A 23938-nucleotide genomic window follows, 5' to 3' on the forward strand; every position below is an offset into this window, starting at 1 on the left:
TAAACTAAAATCAAAAAACTAAAGATTAGAGCTAAAGACAGAAAGCGGATTTTTTTTCTATCCATAACGAAAAGGGTTTTCGTTACGAAAAGACTTGAGTTTTTTTTTTTTATTGCTGTTAAAAATTATGGAAAAATCTGAAATGTTTTGCTCCTTCTTCTTCCATTAATACTTTCATCTGATTATATTGCATTTGCACGCTTATTAAATATGCGAATTTGTTGTTTTCAGAGATTTATTTGATAAGTTTCGGCCATTTGTTCGATTTCATACATTCAATGAGCATGAACAGTTTTTAAAAAATTTATCCCGAGCACGACAGCTTCGGACACGTATCCGCGAACTCTTGAAATACAGAAAAAATGGACTTACGCGATCGGAGGAATGTGTTGAATATGAAAGACAAAGATACAAAAGAGAAAAGAAGAAAGAGGACCGCAAGAGAGTAAGTTTCAGTTTAATTCAGATCCAGCTTAGCACAGAGGTTAGCTAGAAAGAGTCCTTGTCCTATTTTAGTCCCTAGGCTTCCTTCCTTTTGTTGCAGCAAAAATCTCTACTGGGGTTTTTATAATACGCGTCGCCTCACTATTGACGAATTTTAAACTATACCATATCCTTTTTTAATTTGTCCTCATTACAGGGACAGACACAGGAATTTTTTTTCGGGGAGAGGGGCGGAGACTGGGTTGTAACAGGAAAAGCTTTGTCAATTATGTGAAATTATAGGGGAAATTGGTAAATTCATGATATTACGGGTTAGCCTAACCTGAAGATTCATTCCCTTGCTTACGTGCCCACCATATTACTTCATTTGATAGCTATTTTGGCCTACTATTTGGTGTATTTAGTTGTTTTTTTTTTTCTTTTTATTCTTGTTTTCAAGGTGGAAGGCTTCATAAAATTTAGAACAAGTTTTGGGACAGTTTATAATTTACAAAGTAGAAAGCAATGCTGTAAAGCTTAGAATTGCTAGACGACTTTTGAGTTCTTTCAATGTGAGGGCTAAGAGGCTATTAGTCCCTTATAAAATTGACTCTAATATTGGCAGATGGGCTCCACTTCGGTAAAAGTAAAAAGTTAAGATCCACCAATCCATTATTAGCTCACCACGACGCCAAATTTACTAATTATTTTGGGGTAAAATACCTCTGAATTCTTCAGGGTCTCGCCAGCGTTGAAGATTATGCTGCTCAAGGCTGTATCGATGATTGTTGTTCGGGGGGGACAAAAGAACTTGACAAAACACATCAACATTTTGATTACATGCTTTCTTGTGACTTTTTTACGAGTCCGACAAAAAAATCAGCCAGGCGTGGGTGTGGGCTGGCTAAACCAGACAAACTTACATCCCCCCCCTTTGATCCTTGATGAAGGCTGCTGACGACTTAATCTGCATTTTGAGGTTTATGGTACTAAAACTCCTGTCTACTAGAATTAATCATGTAACTGAGATATCTAGGTCATATGCAACATCTGTTTCTTCGATTAAAGTATTAAGATTTTCTGGATCACTTGTTTAGAACGAGTTTAGAACACTATTAAAAACAAAAGTTTAGCTTCCCCTAAGCTGAAATACAGACAACGAAAATGAAGTTTTTGCTTTGGTCAAAATGATACTGCCTCTACTATCTCTGGCCAGCTGAACTAGCCCCAATTTTCCTTTCAAAATGAAGCTTCTCCTCAATTAAAGCACAACAACTGAAATGAACATATATTTTGGGCCCAATGATACTACTAATATTATGTACATTCACATTAATGGCCCTACATTAGCAGTGCAAATCCACGGAAATTTAATGTTGGGGGGGTAAAGATTTTTCTAAGGTACAAAAATGTTTTGAAATATTCGGGGGGGGGGGGTACTTTTTGTGTTTTTTTTTATAATAATTTAGAAAAAGTGTCTTTAAAAATCTAAGGGGCCAACACCTCCCTTCCCCCAATTGGCAGCCCTAGCCTGCCTTTGTGTTTGAATTTATGCAAGTTCAAATGCAAGAGCAGAGATGAACTTCTTTTTTTTTGGTCCCAATGATGCCACTAACACTATACAATTTTGTAAACCAGTAGTATCTTGTATTTTTGTTGGTCTTAAAAAATACTCATTTTCGGTCTTCATTTCTTTATTTTTTTTTTCACTAATATTATGCAAGCTCAGCTGAGTTTATGTAAGCCCCCTAGCTTTGCTCTTTTAATTTTTGAATGTAGCCCTTCCTCAGTTGAGACACAGGAGCAGAACTGAACTAGTCGTTTTGATCCCAATTACACTGCTAAGAGTATCTACGCTGAACAGATATATAAACGTAACAAGCAGTTTCATCGGGTATATATGTGTCATTCCCTGAATTAAAATAGGTAGTTGTGAGCACCAAGCAATGGCTAATTGTAGAAAAAGCCCAGACAGATAGTCTGATCGAGTGAGAGGCAAATCTGGCATAAGCCCTTATTAGGATTGTATAAAACTGATGTCAGCTCATTTGTTAATAGATAAGTCTTTCTATCATCCGTCCGTGCATCATTCCTAGGGCAGAAGAACTAAGGTAGATACTCATAGAACTAAGATAGTGATAGAACGTATAGTTTTCCAAAGGTTTGGTTAAATGACACCGTAAACGCCGGGAGTAAGTATGACTCTCTTATTGGACCATTACTTGTTTCTTAGATCGGGTATATAAAAGCAATCTGGGTCAAAAATAATCCAATTTTACAATAAAGAATAAACAATTTGCATTTCCCGTCATGCGTTTCTACACCCGGGAAACAACCTAAACAAAAAGCTGGCAAGATCTGCGAGGAAAATATGCTAGTTTCTCAAATGTGAGTTGATTGGTATAGGATTTAAGATGAATTTAGAGGTGGTTAGCTTTTTAAACACTCCAGACGTTTCAAGCTAAAAGAATACTGCCGAAAACTTGCTATATCGTGAGATATTCTAAAATATAAGTAAAAGCTGTCACCTATTAAACTGTGATCCCTCCCCACACACACACGCATCATTTTAAATGGTGCCAGAAAGCCAAAGTATTCCCCAGTCTTTGGAAAGGCATACAATTTTATGACATTAATAACCTCGAAAGATCGTGATGTAATCCTAGTTATTATCTATAGCATGGAATTACAAGTCGGTAAAATATTCATAAAAGATGTTGCTAAATGAAAATTAAGATGTTTGTCTGGAGTATGTTCAGTTTATTCGGGGTGGAAAAGCTTGAGTTTCTCTGAATTACCAGGGTTTGATTTAACCTTAAACGGCATATAGTAAAGTCACGGGCATGAAACAGTCTCGTTATATTTTTAAATTTAATGTGAAAGGCTCATAAGGTTCTCTGAGTTCAGAGTAAGCTGACAGCTTGTTCTGTCGTTTTTTTTATCTTTTGGAGTAGTTTGGCTTTCCAGGAAATGTGAATGTCAATTTAAAGCTTTTTTTAAGTTTTTGTATGCCTGGTTGGTTTAGACAATAGAGCTAGTTGAGTTTTATTTGTTCCTTTCTTCTATCTTTAGAGTGAATCGTTTTCCATAGGCAGTGATGAGCCAGATGCTACCCCCTCAGTCAATGGAAGTGGAGATGAAACCGACCCAATCGCAGTGGCTGCACGATCGACAACCAGAGTAAGTTTCTATTCGTATTACTAACTAAGTTCGTACTTTAATAGTCCTTTAACACAATAACTATTTTTAAGGACAAATATTCATTGATTTGTTTACCTTTTTGACCTGCCCTGTCCCATAAAAAAAAGATAAGCCAGATTGTGACTGAATTTAGAAGCATGTTTTCGTTTAGATATAACCTAATTACATTGGAGTTTGCTTCAGATATAACTTTTGCTCATGGTTCTGGCCGTCATCAACCATTCACTTATTGTAAAAAAAATAAAATAAAAATCGGAAAGTCATTTCATTTTTTTCTGTTGGTTCAAGCAATGTCACTCGTCGAGGGTGAGGCCTAGTGGCAAGCAGGTTTGAACCGCAATCGTCTTGAGCTTACAGGTGCCATTTTATCTGCTATGCTATCATACATTGTTGGCAAAGGTATATCAAGGGTTTTTGTTTGGTGGAAGGTATTTTTGTTTTGGGGTATTTTACTCACACGCAAGAATAATTTATTTATATTCATTTTTGTTATGTTTTTAGAAGTCAGAAAAATTGCGGGGAGGGGTGGGCTCAAACCCGGTATCTCCCCCTGGATATGGCCCTGATCATAGAAGACTAATACACATTTAAGCAGTTTTTTTGTTCTTTTCATTTTATTGTAGTTTTAGCCGTTTTTCCTCATTTTTTTTTTCCGAGGAATGAAACACACCTATGTTTTCCTTCATTAATTGTCTTTTTTTTACCCTATAAAATTCTATCTGTACTGCTAATATCAGTGATTTTTTTTTTTGATTTTTTTTTGATTTTTTATTTTTTGTAAATGGCTTGTGCAGTAGCTATGAAACTACGTGGGATTTAAAAGCTTAATTGGTTGAAACTAGTTTTTTCTACTGCATACTACTTTCATTGTATATTCAGAAGACTATTGTCAATAGTCATTTTCATAACCAAAACTGAGCTATTTCTAAGAAGTGGTTTTAGTTATATACGGCTTTACAATTATGCTTTTTTTTTCTTTCTTTTTTTTTCTTTTTTTTTCTTTTTAGTAAGCAGGTTACACGTCTGCAAGATTAGAACAAAAAGAATTTTTTTTTACTTTGATTATTTCAACGCTTAATATCTAAGAAAACAAGCACGGAGCATTTGCCCTTCCCTCGTTTAAGTATTTCATTATCCTCTACAAAAAAATTTTAAATTAGAGGCATAACGTCTCTTAAGCCCTCTACTCTTTACGCTAAATTTTATGTTGGGCTTCACTTACCACAAATTTGAAAGAAAATGGATCCTAATTTTAGCAACCAAAATAAAAGAATTAATATCTTATATTAATGATTAATTTCTGACCCACTGCATAACAAAAGAAGTGAAGCAGCAAAACAAAAGGAGGAAAAGGAATCATAGAAATAAAGTTCCCTGTGTCAAAAACAAAGATAAAAACACTAAAGTAAAATGAAAACAGGCACATGAGAGTGAGAAAAGGAAGTGAATGTGGAGAGGCTTCTTTGCTGATCTTTGAAAACAACTTCTTATATGTTGTTACTCTGTTGTACTAATATTTTGAATAATCGAACGACTCTTGTACCATTTAGGCAGATTAAAAAAAACGAAAATTGTGAAGATTGGAGATAAAAAAAACTACAGTCATGTATGTCACTGGAATAGAAAATTTTGTCACTACCAATATGTTATTTCTCCATGTTTAGAGTTTTAGTACCGTTCCGTGTTTTCACGTGTAAAAAGTTCATTCCCATTTCTTTTTACCTATTTTTCCTTTTACCTATTTCCTTTTTTACCTATTTAAACTTTGCTATTCTCGTAAATGTTTTAAGAATCCAAAGAGTATGTTGCATTCATTATCATTAGTATTAGTGCTGAGCCTATTTATGTACATATCACTTAATTAGAAAAATTCTGTTTCTCTTAAAAAAGTTCGTTTCTTCGAGAATTATGGTTCTTCAGTGGCCCATTCGCTCAAAATTAAATAAATTAGGATTGACCATAAATTAAGTATTATGCCCTTTTTTCTGCTAGAAAAGGAAGCGAAAGCTACTCGGCCACTACAAGAAGCATAGTCCCAGCGTACTACTCAAACGCGCAGCGTGGAGAGCCTTACACGGGCTCAGTTAGTCAATGCAGACCCAGCGATACCGATGGCAGCGTGATCTCAAGAGAAGAATTTGCCACGCTTCCTGGGTTTGAACTACTCACAAATTTTGAACAAAATGTAAGTTATACTTTCTATTCCATAATATTTACTCTTTTTCATTTGGAGTAGCTATTGAGTAACTCTTTACTGTCATTTCAGTATAGGATTTGAGCCTCTAATCCTTGAAGGTCATTTCATATGATATGGAAAAAAAAATTGAAAAAACATAGGTTATTCAATCACGGTGTCAGAAGAATTTTGTCACTCTAATAATGAATATGTTATATTAGTCAGAGTTATGTTGGGTTAACATGGAATGCTACCTTTGTTTTGTTTTTGTTTTACTCCGAGGCTTATGCCTGAAAACTCTAGTACCTAAATCGGTATTGTACTTATAAAATAGAAGGGATTGTCCCATGCAAAGTTCGTCCTAGCAATAGAAAGGTTTGAGGCAAGTGACTGAATATGAGGACTCTTGAAATTATTTTTAAAAAATCCTACAAAAATATTAATGAAGGTAGACATTGAAAGGGTATTGAGGAATTTAGATTTTAGTCTCTTTTCAATATTTAAGTTTTTATCAGCAAAAATTTAGACTTCAAATATGGTATACAGCTGGGAATGGTAATGACAACCTTCTCGTGTGCCTCTAAGGATTGTGGCTACAAGTGGGGCCCTACTACTGCTAATTTCAGCACTGCCCAGCCACTGTACATCCTGTCTAGTGTCTAACCAAAAGTCAATAGTATTTTTGGGGCTTGTAAGAAAGGATTCATTGAGGAGCAATCCAAGGTGAGAGAAAGATATTTTCTTGCTTGTACGAACTCTGTGGATCAAATGCCGCTTGCTGACCGGTAAGTAGTCGGTGACCCTCTCATTTTAGGGGCGAGTGATGCATGCTTAACCCAGTTTGAACCTGGCAGGTAGGGTTCAGGGGATGGGAGAAAATGATGAAGGATACTTTGATGCTACGAAAGAAGTCTCTTTTACAAATGTAAAAAAAATATTTATGCAAGCCCTATTTCGAAATGTCACCCCTAAGGAGGTACTTATAGCCCAGTGGTATTTTGGGAGTGGTGGTAGAAGGGGGCAATTCGCCTTTGCGGCCTGAGATTCGACTCAGTTTTATGACTGTGCCCATAATAATAGCAATGGTAAGTAGCTAATATAATAATAATTTTTGCTTTGGATTTTATAATATAAAAACGAAAAAGCAACTATTCGATCATCTTTTGTAGTAGTCGCAATAATGGTCCCCATGTGAAGAGCAGTATGTACTATATAAATCAAAGTTGAAATATTGAATGTTGTGTGAGAACTTATAACAAAAGAGATTCTGCTTTTTACGTTAATTCAAAATTTTCTCTTGTTATCAGGGCTCTCCATAATAAGCCATTCTCCTAAGGAACTTGACGTAATTTTAGAAAAATAAAGAATCTATTATCTTAAATATTGACTTCTGTATCAAAAATGCACTTGTGTAGTAATTGGAAGAGATATTAGTAGCTTATTGTTAGTGATTATTGGTGAGTTATTGATCCTTCGTGAAAATTTATTGATTGTAAGATAAGACATTTATTTGTAGCAATAGTGATTAAAGGATAAAATACGAATTAACCTTTGTGGGGCGCAAGCCTGGAATACAAAGTGGTACACTATGTCCTGGAAGATGGGCCACCTACAAAAAAAATACAATAGTGGAAATAAAAAAGTAAAAACGATTAAGGAGATATAAAACAGGAAGGTTTTCTGGGCTGTCAAATGCATTAACTAACCTTAATATAAAAAATTGAAAGACAAATACTTGATAGTTGTCCCCAGACTTATACTCATGTAATTTGCTTTAGTGAGTTTTTGAAAGTCTGGCAAGATATATAAGGAAATAGGTCCTTTAGCTGAAACCTTTTTGCAATTAAAAGTTCGAATAAAGTTGCGTTCGATTAAACAAAACATGGTCAACTAACAAGTCAACTTTTTACGCTTTTAGTGTTTAATTTGCCAGAAAGTGAACTAGGAAAGTTTACCAGGCTTTTGTAAATAGAACGGAAAGTTTGGCAGAAATTTTGAAATTGCTACAGCATGAACCGTTCAAAAAATTAGGAAAAGACTATCAGGTTCAGGAAAGTGAGACCTGTAATAGTCAAAACAATAAAGAAGGCTGAAATCAACCTTTTGTGAAAAGAGAATTAAACTCAAGAAATAAAAATACAACCCATAAGTAAATGCTTTTGATAAACAGCTGTGTTACGCCATTTCGGAAACCCTAAATGAATCATTATATTTTGCAAGAGCCATAGAGACAAGCATGAGCTGTCGAGTTCGAATTTCTTGCCAGAAATTCTATGTAGATATCTAACAATGAAGAATTCTTAATAGTAGTTTCGTAGTCAACTTTTTAGTTAAATAAGAATCCGCTCGTTAAAGAAAAAGGAGAACGTTTTGTTTCAACACGAAGTAACGTATAATGGCTGATAATCACTCGGATGCATTGTCGTATATGAAGCTGAAGTTCACTTTATTGAAATATTTAAATTAGAGAAGTAACTATTTGTGTTGTAATGTGTTTGTAAATTAAGGGTAAAAATTTCATGTAAATTTAATGTCTGAAAGGAAATATGTACGAATTCAGTTGCAAATATATTCTTTAGCAATGGATGCCTGTGCAAACTGTAATAATGTTTGTAACGATTGGAAATGGATAAAAGAGGATGCAAGATGTCTCTAGTAATCTAACAACTTCATTTTACGAACGTTGAAGTGGTCGTAAAATAATTGGTATGTATTTTGTAGCCGGTTTTGTTTTTGTTTTTTAATTGCATATGAACTTCTTTTCTTTTTTTACTGGTATATAAATTTATGTATAGTGGACGGTGATCTTGGGAAAATTCTTGAAAATTAATGTGACAACACTCGTATAAACTTGATCATAACCTGACCTAAGAGCTGAGTAAGACCAGGCTACTTTACGCTGTGAGCCGCAGCAGATATCCAGTTGACCCAGCTCCAAATAGGTACCAGGAGAAATCTTTGGGAAAAACACGGGAAGCGTTGAATCATTTATCCCCAACCATGCTTTGCACTCCCGGTCAAAGGTAGTGAATCATTAGATCAAAGCACTACGCAGACAATTGATCAGCGTGCGAAAAAGTTTTAGTTAAAGCCCCCCCCCCTCCTAGATATCGACAAATACCTTTCTGGGTGGTATTGTCATCGAAAAATCAGTTTTTTGGCATATTCCACAGTTGAAAAAAATAATGAATTCGTTCCCTGCCCCCTAAATTTAAAAAAAAATAATAGGCTACCCCGCCCCCTTGAAATTTTCGTGAAATGACGCAAATGTATATTCCACAAAACGTGACTTTTACAAAAACGAACTGATAGAGAGAAGATGAGAGTATCCGATATTCATTGCCCTCCTTCATGTTTCAAACAAAAAGATTTACTGGGCAGTTATCCATACCTATCACTCCAGATGATACTATAATAATTGTAACTGTCGATGGAATATATTTAACTAAGTAGCTGTCGCGATTAGGATTACAAAAAGGCAAGGGCGTTGGATATAGGAGATGGATAAAAATTTCGGGGGAGAGGAAGTTCAAACTTAACCCCCCCCCCCCTGGACACGGCAATGCAAGAAGGCACAACTACGAGCCTGATTCTTACTTCCTACAAATTTGGTTGGTGGGTTTGCTTATATCTATTTGTAGCTATCTTTGAAAGTTTTTTTTTTTTGTTTCAGGTATGCTATGACATGAAAATACGCCCTTCCCACTTTGTAAACTTGAAAACTGCTCTCTGTTTCAATTATGCTGCTGAATGTAAAGGACTTCTCCCTGCTATTCAACTACCATCTTGCTTTTCAAGAGCTGAAAAGTCCGTAGTGCTATCTTTGATTAAAAGGTGTAATTTTTTACCAAAAATCTAGTGTTGCTTTATATTTTAGTGAAATTTTGTTTTCTTGATTGGACCTGCATATTGTTTTTAGCTTCGGACCATTTGTTCTTTATTTGTGCCTTCTGTGGAATTATCCTTTGTGTTCGACTGTTCTTTTTCGTTCCTTTTGTAAATCTTAAAATGTGCCTCAGGTTGTTTTTCTATTGTAATATATGCTATGTTTTCATTACTATTAATAAACAAAATTGAAGAAATATGTTCGAACAAAGACTAATAGGTAAAGGAATAACTATGGATACCTAATAAGGCCATCACTTAAAAAAGATTGGGGATTATCTTTTGCAAAATTTTACTTTTATTTAAATGTTTCCCTATCTCACATTTATGAGCTGTCTTTTCACAGCATTTCCTTTTCTAGAATTATGTTTTAAAACATTCGGTAATACATAATATGAAGATTTGTGTTTAACTCATGAACATATACGAAATACTGTGGAAAATCTCCTGATACTACTTCTTCCCCTTTTGCTCTCCTAAAGGTGGTTTCATGATTGCTTCTGAAAGAGCCGTCCTATTTCACAGGACCGAGGATTTACCGCCGTAACCATCCATGCACTGAACTTAACTTTTTGTCCATTTTTTATTTTGTCTATTCAACATAAAATTGGTTAGTTTTTAGTTTTTTCTTGTTGCAAGATCTGGAGTAAGAATGATAAAGGTTATGTTTTAATAAATAGGTGCCAAACTCTGGTCTTACTTTCGTTTCTTTTTAATTTGTATTCTCTAACCGTAGCCATCAACCAGTTTATCCGTTTTTGGTTGGAGAAATTTGTCTTTTTTGTAAAGGGGTTGTAACACAAACAGGAATGGTTAAATAATTGCCAGGTTAGTTCTTAGGAGGCTGTTTTTCGCTAAGCCTTTTAGTGAGGTCCCTTTGTTTTTTCTTCTTTCTTTTATAAAAAGTATATAGAAAACAAGGCAGTGCTTCGAAAAGAAAAATAAACTAAAAGAAATGCACAAAATGTGTGAATCAAATAAGTATTTCAATATCTTGTAATTTATCTGTGAATTCTGTAATACAAAGCTCGTCATTACAGTTTGGGGCCCTTGTCCTCGAGGCTGCAGTTATCTTATAGCTCTGGATACATCTCTTTCAGTCTTTGAACTGTTCACATAATGGTTAACTTGGACTTTGGATGCGATGTTAGTAGAGCTGCGGTACACATAAGGTCACATGTGTCTCAAGAGGAAACAAGGTTGAGCTCAGTTGGCTTTCACCCTAACAAGCACTGGAACATAGAAGTTTTGCAATCTTGTAACCCTTTCTCAACTTTCTATAGTAAACCGTTTCATATGATAACCCTCAAGGAAATAATATATGATAACGATATATTAGAAAAGCGACGCTCCTTCATAAATCTAACCTTTTAAGGTGACTATAATTTTATTGGTTTATTTTTTTCCAGGGACGATTATATAGAACTGATCATCGTGAAAGTTGAGAAACGGTTGTTTTGATCGAACATTCTCATTTATGTTGTCATTTTCGTGGGGTTAAAATGATGGAATATCAGCCTGCCAGCCCGCTCTTTAACGATTTGCGTGCTCTTAGTCACCTTCGTAATCCCACACAGCACCATATCAAAACATCAAGATATTCATTGCAGTCTAAATTGCTGAAGGGTTAGAAGGTGTATGTCTAGGGGTACCATGATTATTGCAGCCTCGAGAGAAAGGGATTCAATGTATGCAAATACCCGATGTCAAGTAGACTTCATAGGTATAGTTTAGTAGAAGATGGACATGTTAATCCTTGTTAAGATGAGAGTAATGAAAGGATTTTCAATCTTTTGATTGAAGGCTTAAATGTGAGGCCTTTGGGCATGTCTGCCTGTCCTTTCTCACTCCAACCAAACTGACAAGCATTTAAAAGCAGCTGCGCATATATATCAAATCGGAAAGCTGTCCGATGGTCGTGCTTAACCTTAATATGCTTTCCCCTGTTCATTCACGTCAATTAATAGATTTCCAAAGATAGAATGTACATACTCATACGTTTACTCATACATACTCATACGTTTTAAGCATAAGGTGTGCTTAAAACCAAACTGTCTTATCAGGTGTTGAATACGAACTATTTTCCGTACTAATCTTAGAATTTAGTTCACTATACCCCTAGGAAGTGGGATCAAAACAAATTTTATGTATTATTGCTTGTTTAATATAAGGTCGGTAAAAGAAATCCTTAAATAAATCCTCTTGAAAACAACTAGCATAAATAATGACGAAGACCACACTGCCTTTCCATAAAACAAATACAGAAGAGAGAAAAACGAGGACTTTTTTTCCCTAAGACAGTGAATGAACAAAACCTATTTGGATATTTCGGCCCTATATCTAAGGGCCGTCTTCAGCAAAGAAAATAATAAACAATAACACACTTACAATAAAAGTTCTTGGTTAAAAATCCATTTTTAAAAATAGCCTAGGCATCATTACTTCTCAAAGAAAAGTTCAGCCAAGACTGTGATAAAAGCTAACATTTTACAAGCTAAAAAGGGTCATTCATTTCACTAACTGTATTTTTAAAAAATTGGAATAATTTCTTATTCCAATATGGCGATGTTTGCCTTCTCTGCAGCTAATCTCGTACTTCTTTTGGGATTGGGCTTGTTTCTATGGGTTCCTATTTTTTGTTTTATTTTGAATTACATTATTTTCTATAATTAATTTTGTGTACATAGGGTTGAGTGTGTATTCTCCCAAGTCTATATTTGGGATCTATTATTATTTAAGTTTCGTTTGATTTCGATTGCCTCGCGGACAGTTTGTTTGATTCCTAGGTCATACTAATTAGAATTGTTTCGTCAAATAGATCATAATGGTTGGGATTTTCAAAAATATTATTGCTTAAAGCTAAATCGAAAGAAATTAGGCTATTTTTAGATTTTAATGCTTTTTCAATACTTTCTTTTTGTTGCTGTAATCTTGTTCCTAAATTTTGGTGGGTTCGACCAATGTAATAATTTCCACAACTACATCGTATTTAATACACCCTCTTAGACGAGTAACTGGGGTCTTATCCTTACCAGAATTGAAAAGATTTATTACACTTAAATTACTTGTGAAGACAACACGTAAATTGTTTTTTAAACAAACTTTTTCAATTTTGAAGTAATTTTCGGAATATAAGGTAGGTAAATCGTGCTTGTGGGTTTATTCGAATTGTTTACTGGTGTGGGAATTTAAGCTTTAGAAGAATGTATCTTTAATCTTTGAGCAATAACAGTATTTATTAAAGAAATTGGGTACCCGCTGCCAAAAAGTATGTCTGTGATAAAATTTAATGTTTTTTTAGTATATGGCTCTGAACAGATATTAAGTACTTTATCCACAAGAGATATTACCATGCCTCTTCTGACCTGTGGATGGTTAGATTTGAAGTGAAGGTATCTACTATTATGCGTAGGTTTTCTGTAAACCGTAAAATCCAGTTTATTCACACTACGTATTATCAATACATCTAGAAAAGGTATTTTTCCATCCGTTTCGGTCTCTAGAGTGAATTGCAGGTTTCTATCGTAAGTATTTAAATGTTCTAGAAAAACCTTTAAGTTCACTTTCGCCATAATTCCAAACTGAAATTACATCGTCCATGAAGTGTCCCCAAAACACATGATTAAGAAAATACGAATCCAGTGCCCAATTTTCAAGATTTCTTGACGAAAATATTTGCGAGTAGCCCTGATAGAGGTGTTCCCATAGGACTTACCTGTTTGTAATGAGAATTTCGAAACTGGAAGTGCATAGAATATTTGTTACATAATTTAACCAAATACATGAGCACATCAATGTTTAGACCTATCGCTGACTCTTCGATTACATGATAATTGTTTTCCAGTTTATTTTGCAATAATTGCTCATATTTTGAAACATCAATACTAGTATACATGGAAACTATGTCAAAGCTGCTTAATATGGAATTTTCAAATATGTCTATCTGTTCTAATTTTTCGACAAGATCAACTGAATTTTTTATTTAAGAATTTTTGGAGTGAAGTAATGGATTAAATGCAGTGCATAACCATTTTCCAATGTTTGAGGCAGGTGATTTTTTACTAGCTACAATAGGTCTTAGAGGGATGCCTTGTTTGTGCAATTTTGGTAATCCATAAAACTTTGAGCAAAAAACACCACGAGGGAGATATTTATTGTACAGCTGTTGAGTGATTCTGCCATTTTCTTTCGGAGTTTTTAATTCTTTTATAACTTTTTGAGCACATTGATCAGTCTGGTCATGGGCTGATTTAACATAAGTGTTTGTATCAGTTAAATGTGACTGAATTTTACTATCATAGTTTTATTCATAACTAGCTATTGGTGTGGTGCGAAGCGCCACACCGACACCTAGTTGGTGGGGGCGCTTCACGCCCAAGCCCCCCCGCGCGCGCAAGTCGTTACGGGCCATATTAGTTTCCCGCCATTGTAGTTGTGTCCCACCTGTGAATATAGATATATGTTTTTAACTACGTAAAACTTGTGAATATACAACATTTTTCGCTGTTCCATTGTCTGTGCATATAAATAGAATGTCAGGTTTACCGACTCTTGAAAATGCAACATATAATCGTCCATGGGAAAAACAATCCGTATTCAGACCTTTGCCGCATTTTTCTGAGCTTTGTTGATGGTGATTGATAATCGAATATTACCTTTTAACATAAGTGTTTCTATCAGTTAAATGTGACTGAATTTTACTATTATGACCAGTTTTAATGGATTTTTAACCAAGAACTTTTACAGTAAGTGTGTTATTGTTTATTATTTTCTTTGCTGAAGACGGCCCTTAGATATAGGGCCGAAATATCTAAATAAGTTTTGTTTGTTCACTGTCTTAGGGAAAAAAATGTCTCGTTTTTCTCTCTTCTGTGTTTCTATTACACTTATCATATCTTCCTCAACCTTTCGAATCACCGCTTTTAAGCGCCAAACTTATCCAATTTCATTTACTACGGCTTCCGATACCCAATATTTTAGCTCGAAGAATAATCTTCCTATCTTTCCAAGCTCTTTTCAAACGTGAAACGTTACCCAGAGGTGCTGCTAGGGGAGGGGAGGGAGACCCCTCGACACCTTGGGATTTAGTTTTGTCGGCATTTTTCATATCCCCCTCCAAACTCCAAACCCTAACTGCACCCTTGACAATACCCTGAACTTTGGCTACTTTACTTTATACATCTTCATTCTACTCCCCATCCTTGATAATAATTCTAACTCGGTAAATGAAACTAACCATTTTCCTTTTTAAGCCTAACGTCACTTCTGCATCCTTCCTTAAGCCTCATAGTCCTCCTAAAATCTACTCTATGGTTCAAAGTTCAATTTGATTTAATTGATAAAAAAGAAGTGATAAAAAGCTTAAAATACACAGCGTTTTGTTACAAAGCTTCCGTCACTATACTTACTGTAAATACAGGAAAAACCAATCCTGAGCAAAAATCAACTGAAGAAGAAAGATAGCAAGATATTCAAGCAAGATATTTAGTGAGCTCAGTACCACCTTAAGCAAGCACATAACATATGTTTAGTCACTACCTTCAGAATCTTCATGCTTACTAATAGTTTCTTTGACATGGACACTGAGGACATGATACCTATAGCACTTTCCAGACATGCGAGAATGCATAGTAGGAATCTTTTGGAACCATCCGAAATATTTGTTGACTTTTTTTTTTACACTTCATCAGTTTCTGTACTGAAATGAGTTCAGAAAGAGATAATTCATTATTTTGATAAATCAAGTTAGCATGGCGCTTAGCTGAACTATTAGCAAAATTTCGCTTAGTATTCAAACAAACTCTGTCCATATCATCGGCACGAGATTAATCACAAATTTTCCACATGGAATACTAAAAATTGTACGAGCCCCAACAATCCACTAACATAGGATTACTCTGGACCAGCCACACATTTCAAATCCAACTTAGGCCTTTTTGATTAAAACTAGCTGGTTCCGTTTGGAACGGCACTTTTTCTGCGCAATTGATGCAGGTTTTCATCATAACTTGTATTTCTGACATGGTTATTGGTTCTTATCAAAACTTATACAGAGCAAATAGTCTTGCCGAAAACTGATTTCTGCTTATTTTTCTAACTTGCCTCCTCGAAGATTGGACTTTTCATCAAACGCTATTACTTTCTTCTAAAAAAAGCTAAATTCGATGCTTGTGGAGTTACCCCTGGTTCCCACTGCTGCGATTTCACGCAAAATCCTGCGACCTGTGACAAATGGCACAAATCCTGCAAAAAACAACGCAAAACCATCCGTTTTGTTGCAATGTCGGATGCGTTGAATAGTTTCAGCTCATACGGCAAATCGCATGCGCTGTTCTGATTAAAAAAATCATGACCAAAGTCATGGAGCTGATTGAAAAGCCAATTTTGGCTAATTCTGATTCTTCTAGAGTTTGTCGCTGCGACGTAAGAGTCTGTGTTTCTTTGTGAACCTCCATCCGATTCTGTCGAACGTCTGTTCCGCTAGAAAAAATCGTGTCGGGATAGGCACAACAGTGGGAACCATGGATTAGCTCTTGTGGTTTATTGTTTCACCACAGCATCTGGAATTTGATTATGTAGATGCCGCATTTTCATTCTTAAGACACCACAACAACAACAAAACTATTTGATATGTTAGAATGAGTTGAATTCCAGCCAATTGAATAATTTGACGTGATTTATCTACATTATTCCTTGGTATTGGCCTTGCCCCTATCTTAGAAAAAACATACTCTTGGTAGTTTTAAGTTTCTATGAACTAGAATAGTAATTAACTTAATTGTCAAATTATCCATTTATGGATCCCCACCCTGGGCTAGACCCAAATCTTCATATTGACAATAACAGCATATGTTGGGTAAGATAATCCATAGTCACACAGATGATTAGTCTGAAATCTCCATTGTACATCCTTTGCAACATTGTGTCAATAGACTAAGGTTAGCCTAGGTCTAACTAATAGAATAGTCTACAAGGAATCCAATTATAGTCTATGTTGCTAGGCTAGTATTTACTGTTAAAGCCTGTGGGAAAATTGTTACTGGAGGGGAGTTCTTCTGATGAAAATTGCTTACAAAATACAAATAGTAGACCTGGACTACTGTTACATGCCTTATTATGTGCTATTTCTAAATATCATTGTCAATTTTCTTACAACAGACCCCCCTACCCTCATGGTCCTAGGTATAGAGTAGCTATACAGAATTATACTACTGATGCAGATACAAAGTGACCACACTACATAATGCCTCTTTTGTGCCCTTTCTAAACATAGGCTAATAGTTATTTTAGCCTAATCACAATACACCTCCCTCTGACAGTTCTATAGATAGCCCTATTTTATATATTTTTCTGTTGTTTTGCATCTGTTGATGCTTTGCTTTCTTCATAAACAGGTTTCTTGACCTTTCTGAACTGTTAGACCTACATCTTACAGTAAAAGATTTTTGGGTCTGTTGGATATCAAATAGCCTATTATTGACATTAATCAAAACATTGCATATTATGAAATAGATAAGAATTTGTTAAAGTGTATGTTTTTAGGGTAAAATTCTGGTTAATTGACTTCTTGCTATCTCAGAAAGGGTCTATGTTAGGAAAATGAAACTTTCAGTTAGTTTAAAGTACCCAGCTCCACTCCTTCTCTCTCTAGAGGGTCCTGAAATTTGCCTACATGACAGGTCTATACCTATTGAAATTTTGACAAACAACATTTTACCTTAATTTTCAGTTACTAGTTGCTTTTTCTCTGCCTTTAGTTCTGAAAATACAATTCCTGTTATTTGAGTAGAATCCTGAGCCATATCAGTTTTTTTTTCTCAAAATTTAGGAAATGTATTTGCATATCTTTAAAACCTTATGAAATGGAATTGAGCAAAGTTATGAAGCTGAAAAAAAATTTGTTGCACTTCAATTAAGCAGCAGATCTATTTTGCAAGGTTTCACTTTTATAACACACATACTTTTAAAGGTCATCAAAGATCAGGGCCCTCTAGAGGGAGAAAGAGTAGAGGTAGTTGCTTCAAAATACCTTCCCAGGACATACTTTAGTCTGTAGATTCATCCCTGAAAGTTTCATTTTCCTAGCCTAAACCCTTTCTGAGATAGCAAGAAGTCAATTAACTAGAATTTTACTGTTTTTAGTTTTGTAAAACCCTATATTCTAGGGCTATATGCATAATCATCAGGGAGATGGTGGGTGCATGTATGAGTGAATTGATTGCTATATTTGGACAGAGCATAAAAAAGAGGGATGAGCAGGGGCCAAGTTGCCCTCCAATCTTTCTGGTCACTTAAAAAGGATATAAGAACTTTCTGTTTGAATGAGCCCTCTCCCAATATTCTGAGACCATTGAGCAAGAGGCTTCACCGTTTCTTCAAAAATGAGGCAATATATATATATATATATATATATATATATATATATATATATATATATATATATAATATATATATGTATATATATATATACATATATATAATTTTTTTATATATATATATATATATATATATATATATATATATAATATATATATGTATATATATATATATATATATACATATATATAATTTATATATATATATATATATATATATATATATATATATATATATATATATATATATATATATATATATATACATATACATATATATGTATATATATATATATATATATATATATATATATATATATATATATATATATATATATATATATATATATATATATATACATAATAGTAAAAAACAAGCTTTAATAGTTAAAAGTAAAAAGCAGCATTAAAACTTAAAATGAAGAGATATTATTATGCATATTGGGGGGGGGGTTTGCCCCCTCCTCAGCGCTACTCTCCATGCTAAACTACTTTTAAAAAGCTTCTTATTATTCAAATTAAACAACTGGCCAAAGATTACAATTAGTGTAATGATTAAACAAACAATTAGTTGAAAGAGAAAGGTGTTGACAAGGGGGGAACCCCCTTGTATACATAATAACTCCTGTTTGTTTTAAGTATCAATGCTGCTCCTTACTTTCAATTAAAAAGTTTCTGAGTTTAATTTTGAATAATACCAGGAAACCCAGCTCAACCTCCACATAAAGATCCCCACAGTGAGGTCCTTAAGACAATCCAATCTTGGGGAAAATTTACCCTGGATAATTACCCTTAACATCTCAATGCAAAGAAATTGAGTCAGCAATGGGGAAGTAAAGCAAATATAAAGAATTTAAGATAGAAATTTTGGCAAATTGCCCCAGTGTAAAGTTTCTCTTGAAAAGTTTACCCCCCTAGAAACTTCCTTCCCTGTAGGCCCTCCCCCCAACTGAAAAATGTATGCAGACTTCCCAATAACAAATACCAGATATAAATAATGGGCAAATTTTTTAACTCTTATAATTTTATAAACTTTATAAGACCTTTCCCCTATGGCTAGGGGGATCATGTTATCCCCAAAGGCATAGTTATTGGCCTTTTAACTATGCTGAACAAAATGGCTATTTCAAAATTTTGATTGGATGATTTTTGACAAAAAGGGGATAGGAGAGGGCCAAGTAGCCCTCTAATCTTTCTGGTCACTTAAAAAGGGCATAAGAACTTTTTATTTCTGTTTGAATGAATCCTCACCCAGTATTCTGAGACCATTGAGTTGATACAATCACTGCAGGGGGAAAACAAACAGATAGTGAGATTTTCATTAAGATTCTCTAAGTTTTAAGGGGCTTCCCCCCTTTTTTCAAAAATGAGGCAACATTTTCTCAGGCTCCTCTGATGGGTAATGGTAACTGAATAAATCTGAATAAATCAATAAATCAATTCTTGTAACTGAATAAATCAATTCTTTTGATATGTCTATTTGTATCAAAATTCTTTTTTTTTTAGAGTTTTGGTTTCTGTTGAACTGCCTTGCTCCTTACTTATGGTTTGTTACCACAAACTGTTTGATGTTGAATAATGTTTTTATCCATAGTATAATGTTATCACTCTGACAAAGCTAGGTTTCACTGGGTCATGATTGCAGCAAGTCAGTTTTAATAGTTGCTGTTGTCTGATGGTGCCAACTCTAAATTGCTGGAGAATTGTTCTTGAACAACATCCAGCACCCTCTATTCCTGATGGTTTGTGGCTTGACCTCAACACAATGACCAGATCTATTGCCATCATCAACTATAGAGCATCACAGTTCTTGCAACTGATTTGCTCCAAAGTGTGAATTAAGGTAATCAAGGCAATAAAGAAGAATAATGGGATATGGTCTAGAAATACAACTCAATCTAAAGCAAACTTCTAAGTAAAATAAAAATAGTACCAATTGACTCCTTGTTTTATGTTCCTTTTCAGTATAATAGTTGTTACCCTGACAATTCACCCAGCCCCTGCTTATGGTTCTATGTGTAGCCCTAATAATAAGTTTCCTGGTTAATTTTATCTTGTCATATATTGTAGACCCTTTGTTAAAACTGGTTTTTGTGCAATCTGGAATCTATCCATCTGTGATTTAGTGCAATATTTACCTAAATATTGTTTGAACAATTAAAAAGAAATTACCTTACCTTAATCCATTTGAAAGCTTTAAGATCCTTCAGACCTGTAGTGCTCTTGAGTTGGTGACTCCCAGTCAAATCTCAACTGCCTCTTCTCCTATTCCTTGTCAAGTTGGTATTTGAAAGACTGAGTGGAGAGAGTGCTGGCAGTAGAGTGCTTTAATTCATTCTAGTGGTTTATGACTCTTCTTGAAAAGTACATTTGATGGTTTCTCAATCTGGAGCTTCATTTTGGTAGCTTTTTGAGTTTCCTCTTGCAAGATGATGGCTGTTACTGTGGCTGCCCATGAAGATGGTAGTTTTCCTTTTGGAGTTTTTACATCAGCATTATATTACTATGCATGTGTCTGTATACAAGGGTAGGTAGCTTGAGTTACTTGAAGCAGTCCTCATATGAAGCTGATTTTATGCTTTTGATGCACTTTGTTGCTTGCCTCTGGATATTTTTGATGAGCCTTATATCTTTCTGGCAAGAGGGACCAGCCAGGCACCTGCCAAAATCAAGATGGGGTCTAACAAGAGCCTTAAAAAAATTTATAAATATTGTTGCCTCTCAGCTATTGATGGTCCCTTTTAATAGGTCAAGGATAGAATTTGCTTGGGAGACAACATGCTGAACATGGCTGTAGAACCTCAACCTGTTGTCAATGATGGTCCTTTTCTTCTTCTTTATTCTCTAGATGCTCCCTTATTTTAGTGATCAAGGAGGCACACTCGTGCCTCTATAAAGAGGCGACACACGACAATGTTAAGCGATCTTCGGTTCCAGTGGTCGCAGACGGATGGGGAGGGATGCATTTCGTAGCCCGAGCTCCAACTAAGAAACCTGCAAAATTTCATCCCCCTCCAACTTTTTCTTCATGGGGAAAATCTGGCCGAAAGTTTCGACCTGTCAACCCAAGCCCCCCTTTAACGTTGTCCGATCGGGCTGAAATTCACAAGTTAAGGTCCCCTAGGGCCCAGGAGCTTATCCGCGAAATTTCAGCTTGATCCGATAACTCCTTCCCTGTTTTCCAGAAACCACGCATAGCCACTTAAAATTCATTTACTTTTTTTTTCTAGACGCCTACAGGTCACATCCGACATCGGATCTGGGTGTACAAAGACTCATTCGATGCAGAATTCTCCGAGTAAGTGCCCATGAAAGTTTCGTAGGAAAATCTTAACCCCCCAAAAGTTTCGACCCTCCAACCCCCCCCCCCCCCCCCACCCCTTTTAACGTTGTCCGATCGGGCTGAAATTCACAAGTTAAGGTCCCCTACGGCCCAGGAGCTTATCCGCGAAATTTCAGCTTGATCCGATAACTCCTTCCCTGTTTTCCAGAAACCACCCATTAGCTATTTAAATTAACGGATTTCTCTCCATAAGAGCCCATGTTAATTTGAAATTTTTAAAAGCTATTGAGAAGTTATATTAACAAACATTCAAGTTATTAGCTCAGTTGGTAGAGCGTGAGATTTTTAATCCTCGGGTCAAGGGTTCAAGTCCCTTACGGGCGGTTTTTTTTTTCACAACATCAAAAAAATTTTGATAACACCTGGACAGCTTATCATTTGAGAGATAACAGAATATTAGCTTCTTATGAGCAAAAGAAACATTTCGGTCATTCTATCTATTTTTTTTTCTATTTTATACAATGATTTAAAAGCGGGGGGGGGGGGTTCCTCTCCTAATTCCTGTACGAGGAGTACAGGAATTATTAAATTACATCCACCATGGATTGTAGAAAAACGTACAGAATTAATATGAAAAAAAATTAAACCTGTACAAAAGAGTCTTTAAAAGCGGGGGTTTGCCTCTCCTAATAGTCTTCTTATAGTCCTAATAGTCTAATAGTCCCATGTTAATTTTTGAAATTCTTAAAAGTTACGAATATCAACATTCAAGTACATTAAAATAATCAGCTCGGCACGGCGAGAATGACTGCAAGCATCATAAAAATCCAGCTCCATTCCAGAAAGTTTTTTGATAACACCTGGACAGCTTATCATTTGAGAGATAACAGAATATTAGCTTCTTATGAGCAAAAGAAACATTTCGGTCATTCTATCTATTTTTTTTCTATTTTATACAATGATTTAAAAGCGGGGGGGCGGCAGCCACCCAAGTTCCTCTCCTAATTCCTGTACGAGGAGTACAGGAATTATTAAATTACATCCACCATGGATTGTAGAAAAACGTACAGAAATAATATGAAAAAAACTTCGTTTTCTTAAAGAGTTAAAGAGGCTGCGTCCCAAAGTCGAACCTTAAAACGTACAGGAATTAGAAGAGGCAGTTGGGGGGCTGCCGCCCCCCAAACCCCCAGCTTTTAAAGACTCTTTTGTACAGGTTTTTTGTTTGTTTGCTAACCCCCAGCTCTTGGCTTCGGAAAGGCCCTCTTTTAATTAACAAAAAATTGAAATGAATGAATAATGGAATAACTTCGAAAAATGTTAAACACAAGAGGACAGGAGAACCATTGCGCCGAAACTAGTAAATAGTAACAATGAAGTCCCCCCACAAAAAAAAAACTGTACAAAGGAGTCTTTAGAAGCTGGGGGTTTGGGGGGCGGCAGCCCCCCAACTGCCTCTTCTAATTCCTGTACGTTTTAAGGTTCGACTTTGGGACGCAGCCTCTTTAACTCTTTAAGAAAACGAAGTTTTTTTCATATTATATGATATAAAATTGAGTAGGTAGCCATTGGGTTATTGGATCCAAGGTGCAAAATATAGCATTTGGTTGTACTGAGTTTGAGAAGCCAGTCTTGAGTCCAATCCTTTAGCCTGTCTAGGTTGCTTTGGATTTTCTGTGGGTTTGCAATGCCAAAAAGTTTAGCATCATCAGCAGACAAATGCATATTATTATACATATGATTGAAACATTGTTGTTGTACATCAGCAAAAGGATTGGGCCTAGTAGAGTTCTCTGTGATACCCCACTCAGTATTGTGGCCTCATCAGAGTAGATAGGCTGGCCGCCTGTCTCAAATAAACAGATTTTCTGCTTGTGGCTGGTGAAGAAATTACTAATAAAAACATTCATAAAAAATTAAAAGTTCTAGTTGCCTTTTTAAGTAACCAAAAAATCGGAGGGCAACTTGGTCTCCTCCCCGGCTCCTTTTTCTCAAAATCATCCGATCATAACTATGAAAAAGCCATTTAGCCAAAAAAATATGCAAATTTCGTTTTAATTATTCATCTGTGGAGAGCCAAAATCAAAACATGCATTGATTCAAAAACGTTCAGAAATTAAATAAAAAAAAGCTTAAGTTTTTTTTTAACTGAAAGTAAGGAGCAACATTAAAACTTAAAATGAACAGAAATTAAATTGTATATGAAAGGGGCTGCTTCCTCATCAACGCCCTACTCTTTATGCTATTTTTTTACTGTTTTAAAAATTAGAGTTGAGAGAAAGAGTCAAACTTTAGCATAAAGAGCGGGGCGTTGATGGGGAAGCAGTCCCTTTCATATAACAAGTAATTCCTGTTCGTTTTAGTTTTAATGTTGCTCCTTACTTTCAGTTAAAAAAACTTGTTTTTTTATTTAATTCCTAAAAGAACTAGTATTTAATGTTTAATATATCTTTTACTACAAGGTGTATCTTTATCCTTGTTTCCTACTCTTCATTACTATCATAGCTTCTAGGCAATACCACAAAGTTAGACGACATGCTAAATGGTTTGACCTATACAAATTGTCACAAAGAGTGCATGACCTCAAAAGATGGT

The 23938-nt window shown here is 35.2% G+C and overlaps 2 protein-coding genes across 7 annotated transcripts in view; both read left to right on the top strand.

Moving 5' to 3' along the window:
- Nucleotides 1–9882, top strand: part of LOC136029309 (transcriptional adapter 2-beta-like) — a 39833-nt gene extending 29951 nt beyond the window's left edge. The window contains exons 6-9 of one of the 2 annotated variants that reach the window (XR_010618013.1): nt 232–445; nt 3496–3603; nt 5617–5809; nt 9474–9882. Coding sequence is in view for 1 of the 2 variants with exons in the window: in XM_065707574.1 (XP_065563646.1) it covers nt 232–445; nt 3515–3603; nt 5617–5809; nt 9474–9659 (682 nt within the window). In the remaining variant the exon portion in view is untranslated. The remainder of the gene's footprint in view (nt 1–231; nt 446–3495; nt 3604–5616; nt 5810–9473) is intronic. The other variant, XM_065707574.1, reaches the window with a different exon arrangement.
- A 6379-nt stretch (nt 9883–16261) lies between these two features.
- Nucleotides 16262–23938, top strand: part of LOC136029310 (transcriptional repressor CTCF-like) — a 72750-nt gene continuing 65073 nt past the window's right edge. For 2 of the 5 annotated variants that reach the window (XM_065707575.1, XM_065707580.1), the window contains exon 1: nt 16262–16381. The gene's annotated coding sequence lies outside the window, so the exon portion shown is untranslated. Of the gene's footprint in view, nt 16422–21290; nt 21359–23938 lie in introns of all 5 variants that reach the window. The other 3 variants (XM_065707579.1, XM_065707576.1, XM_065707577.1) reach the window with 3 other exon arrangements.

This window comes from Artemia franciscana, chromosome 7 (assembly GCF_032884065.1).
Source record: "Artemia franciscana chromosome 7, ASM3288406v1, whole genome shotgun sequence".
In the NCBI taxonomy this organism is placed as follows: Eukaryota; Metazoa; Arthropoda; class Branchiopoda; order Anostraca; family Artemiidae; genus Artemia; species Artemia franciscana.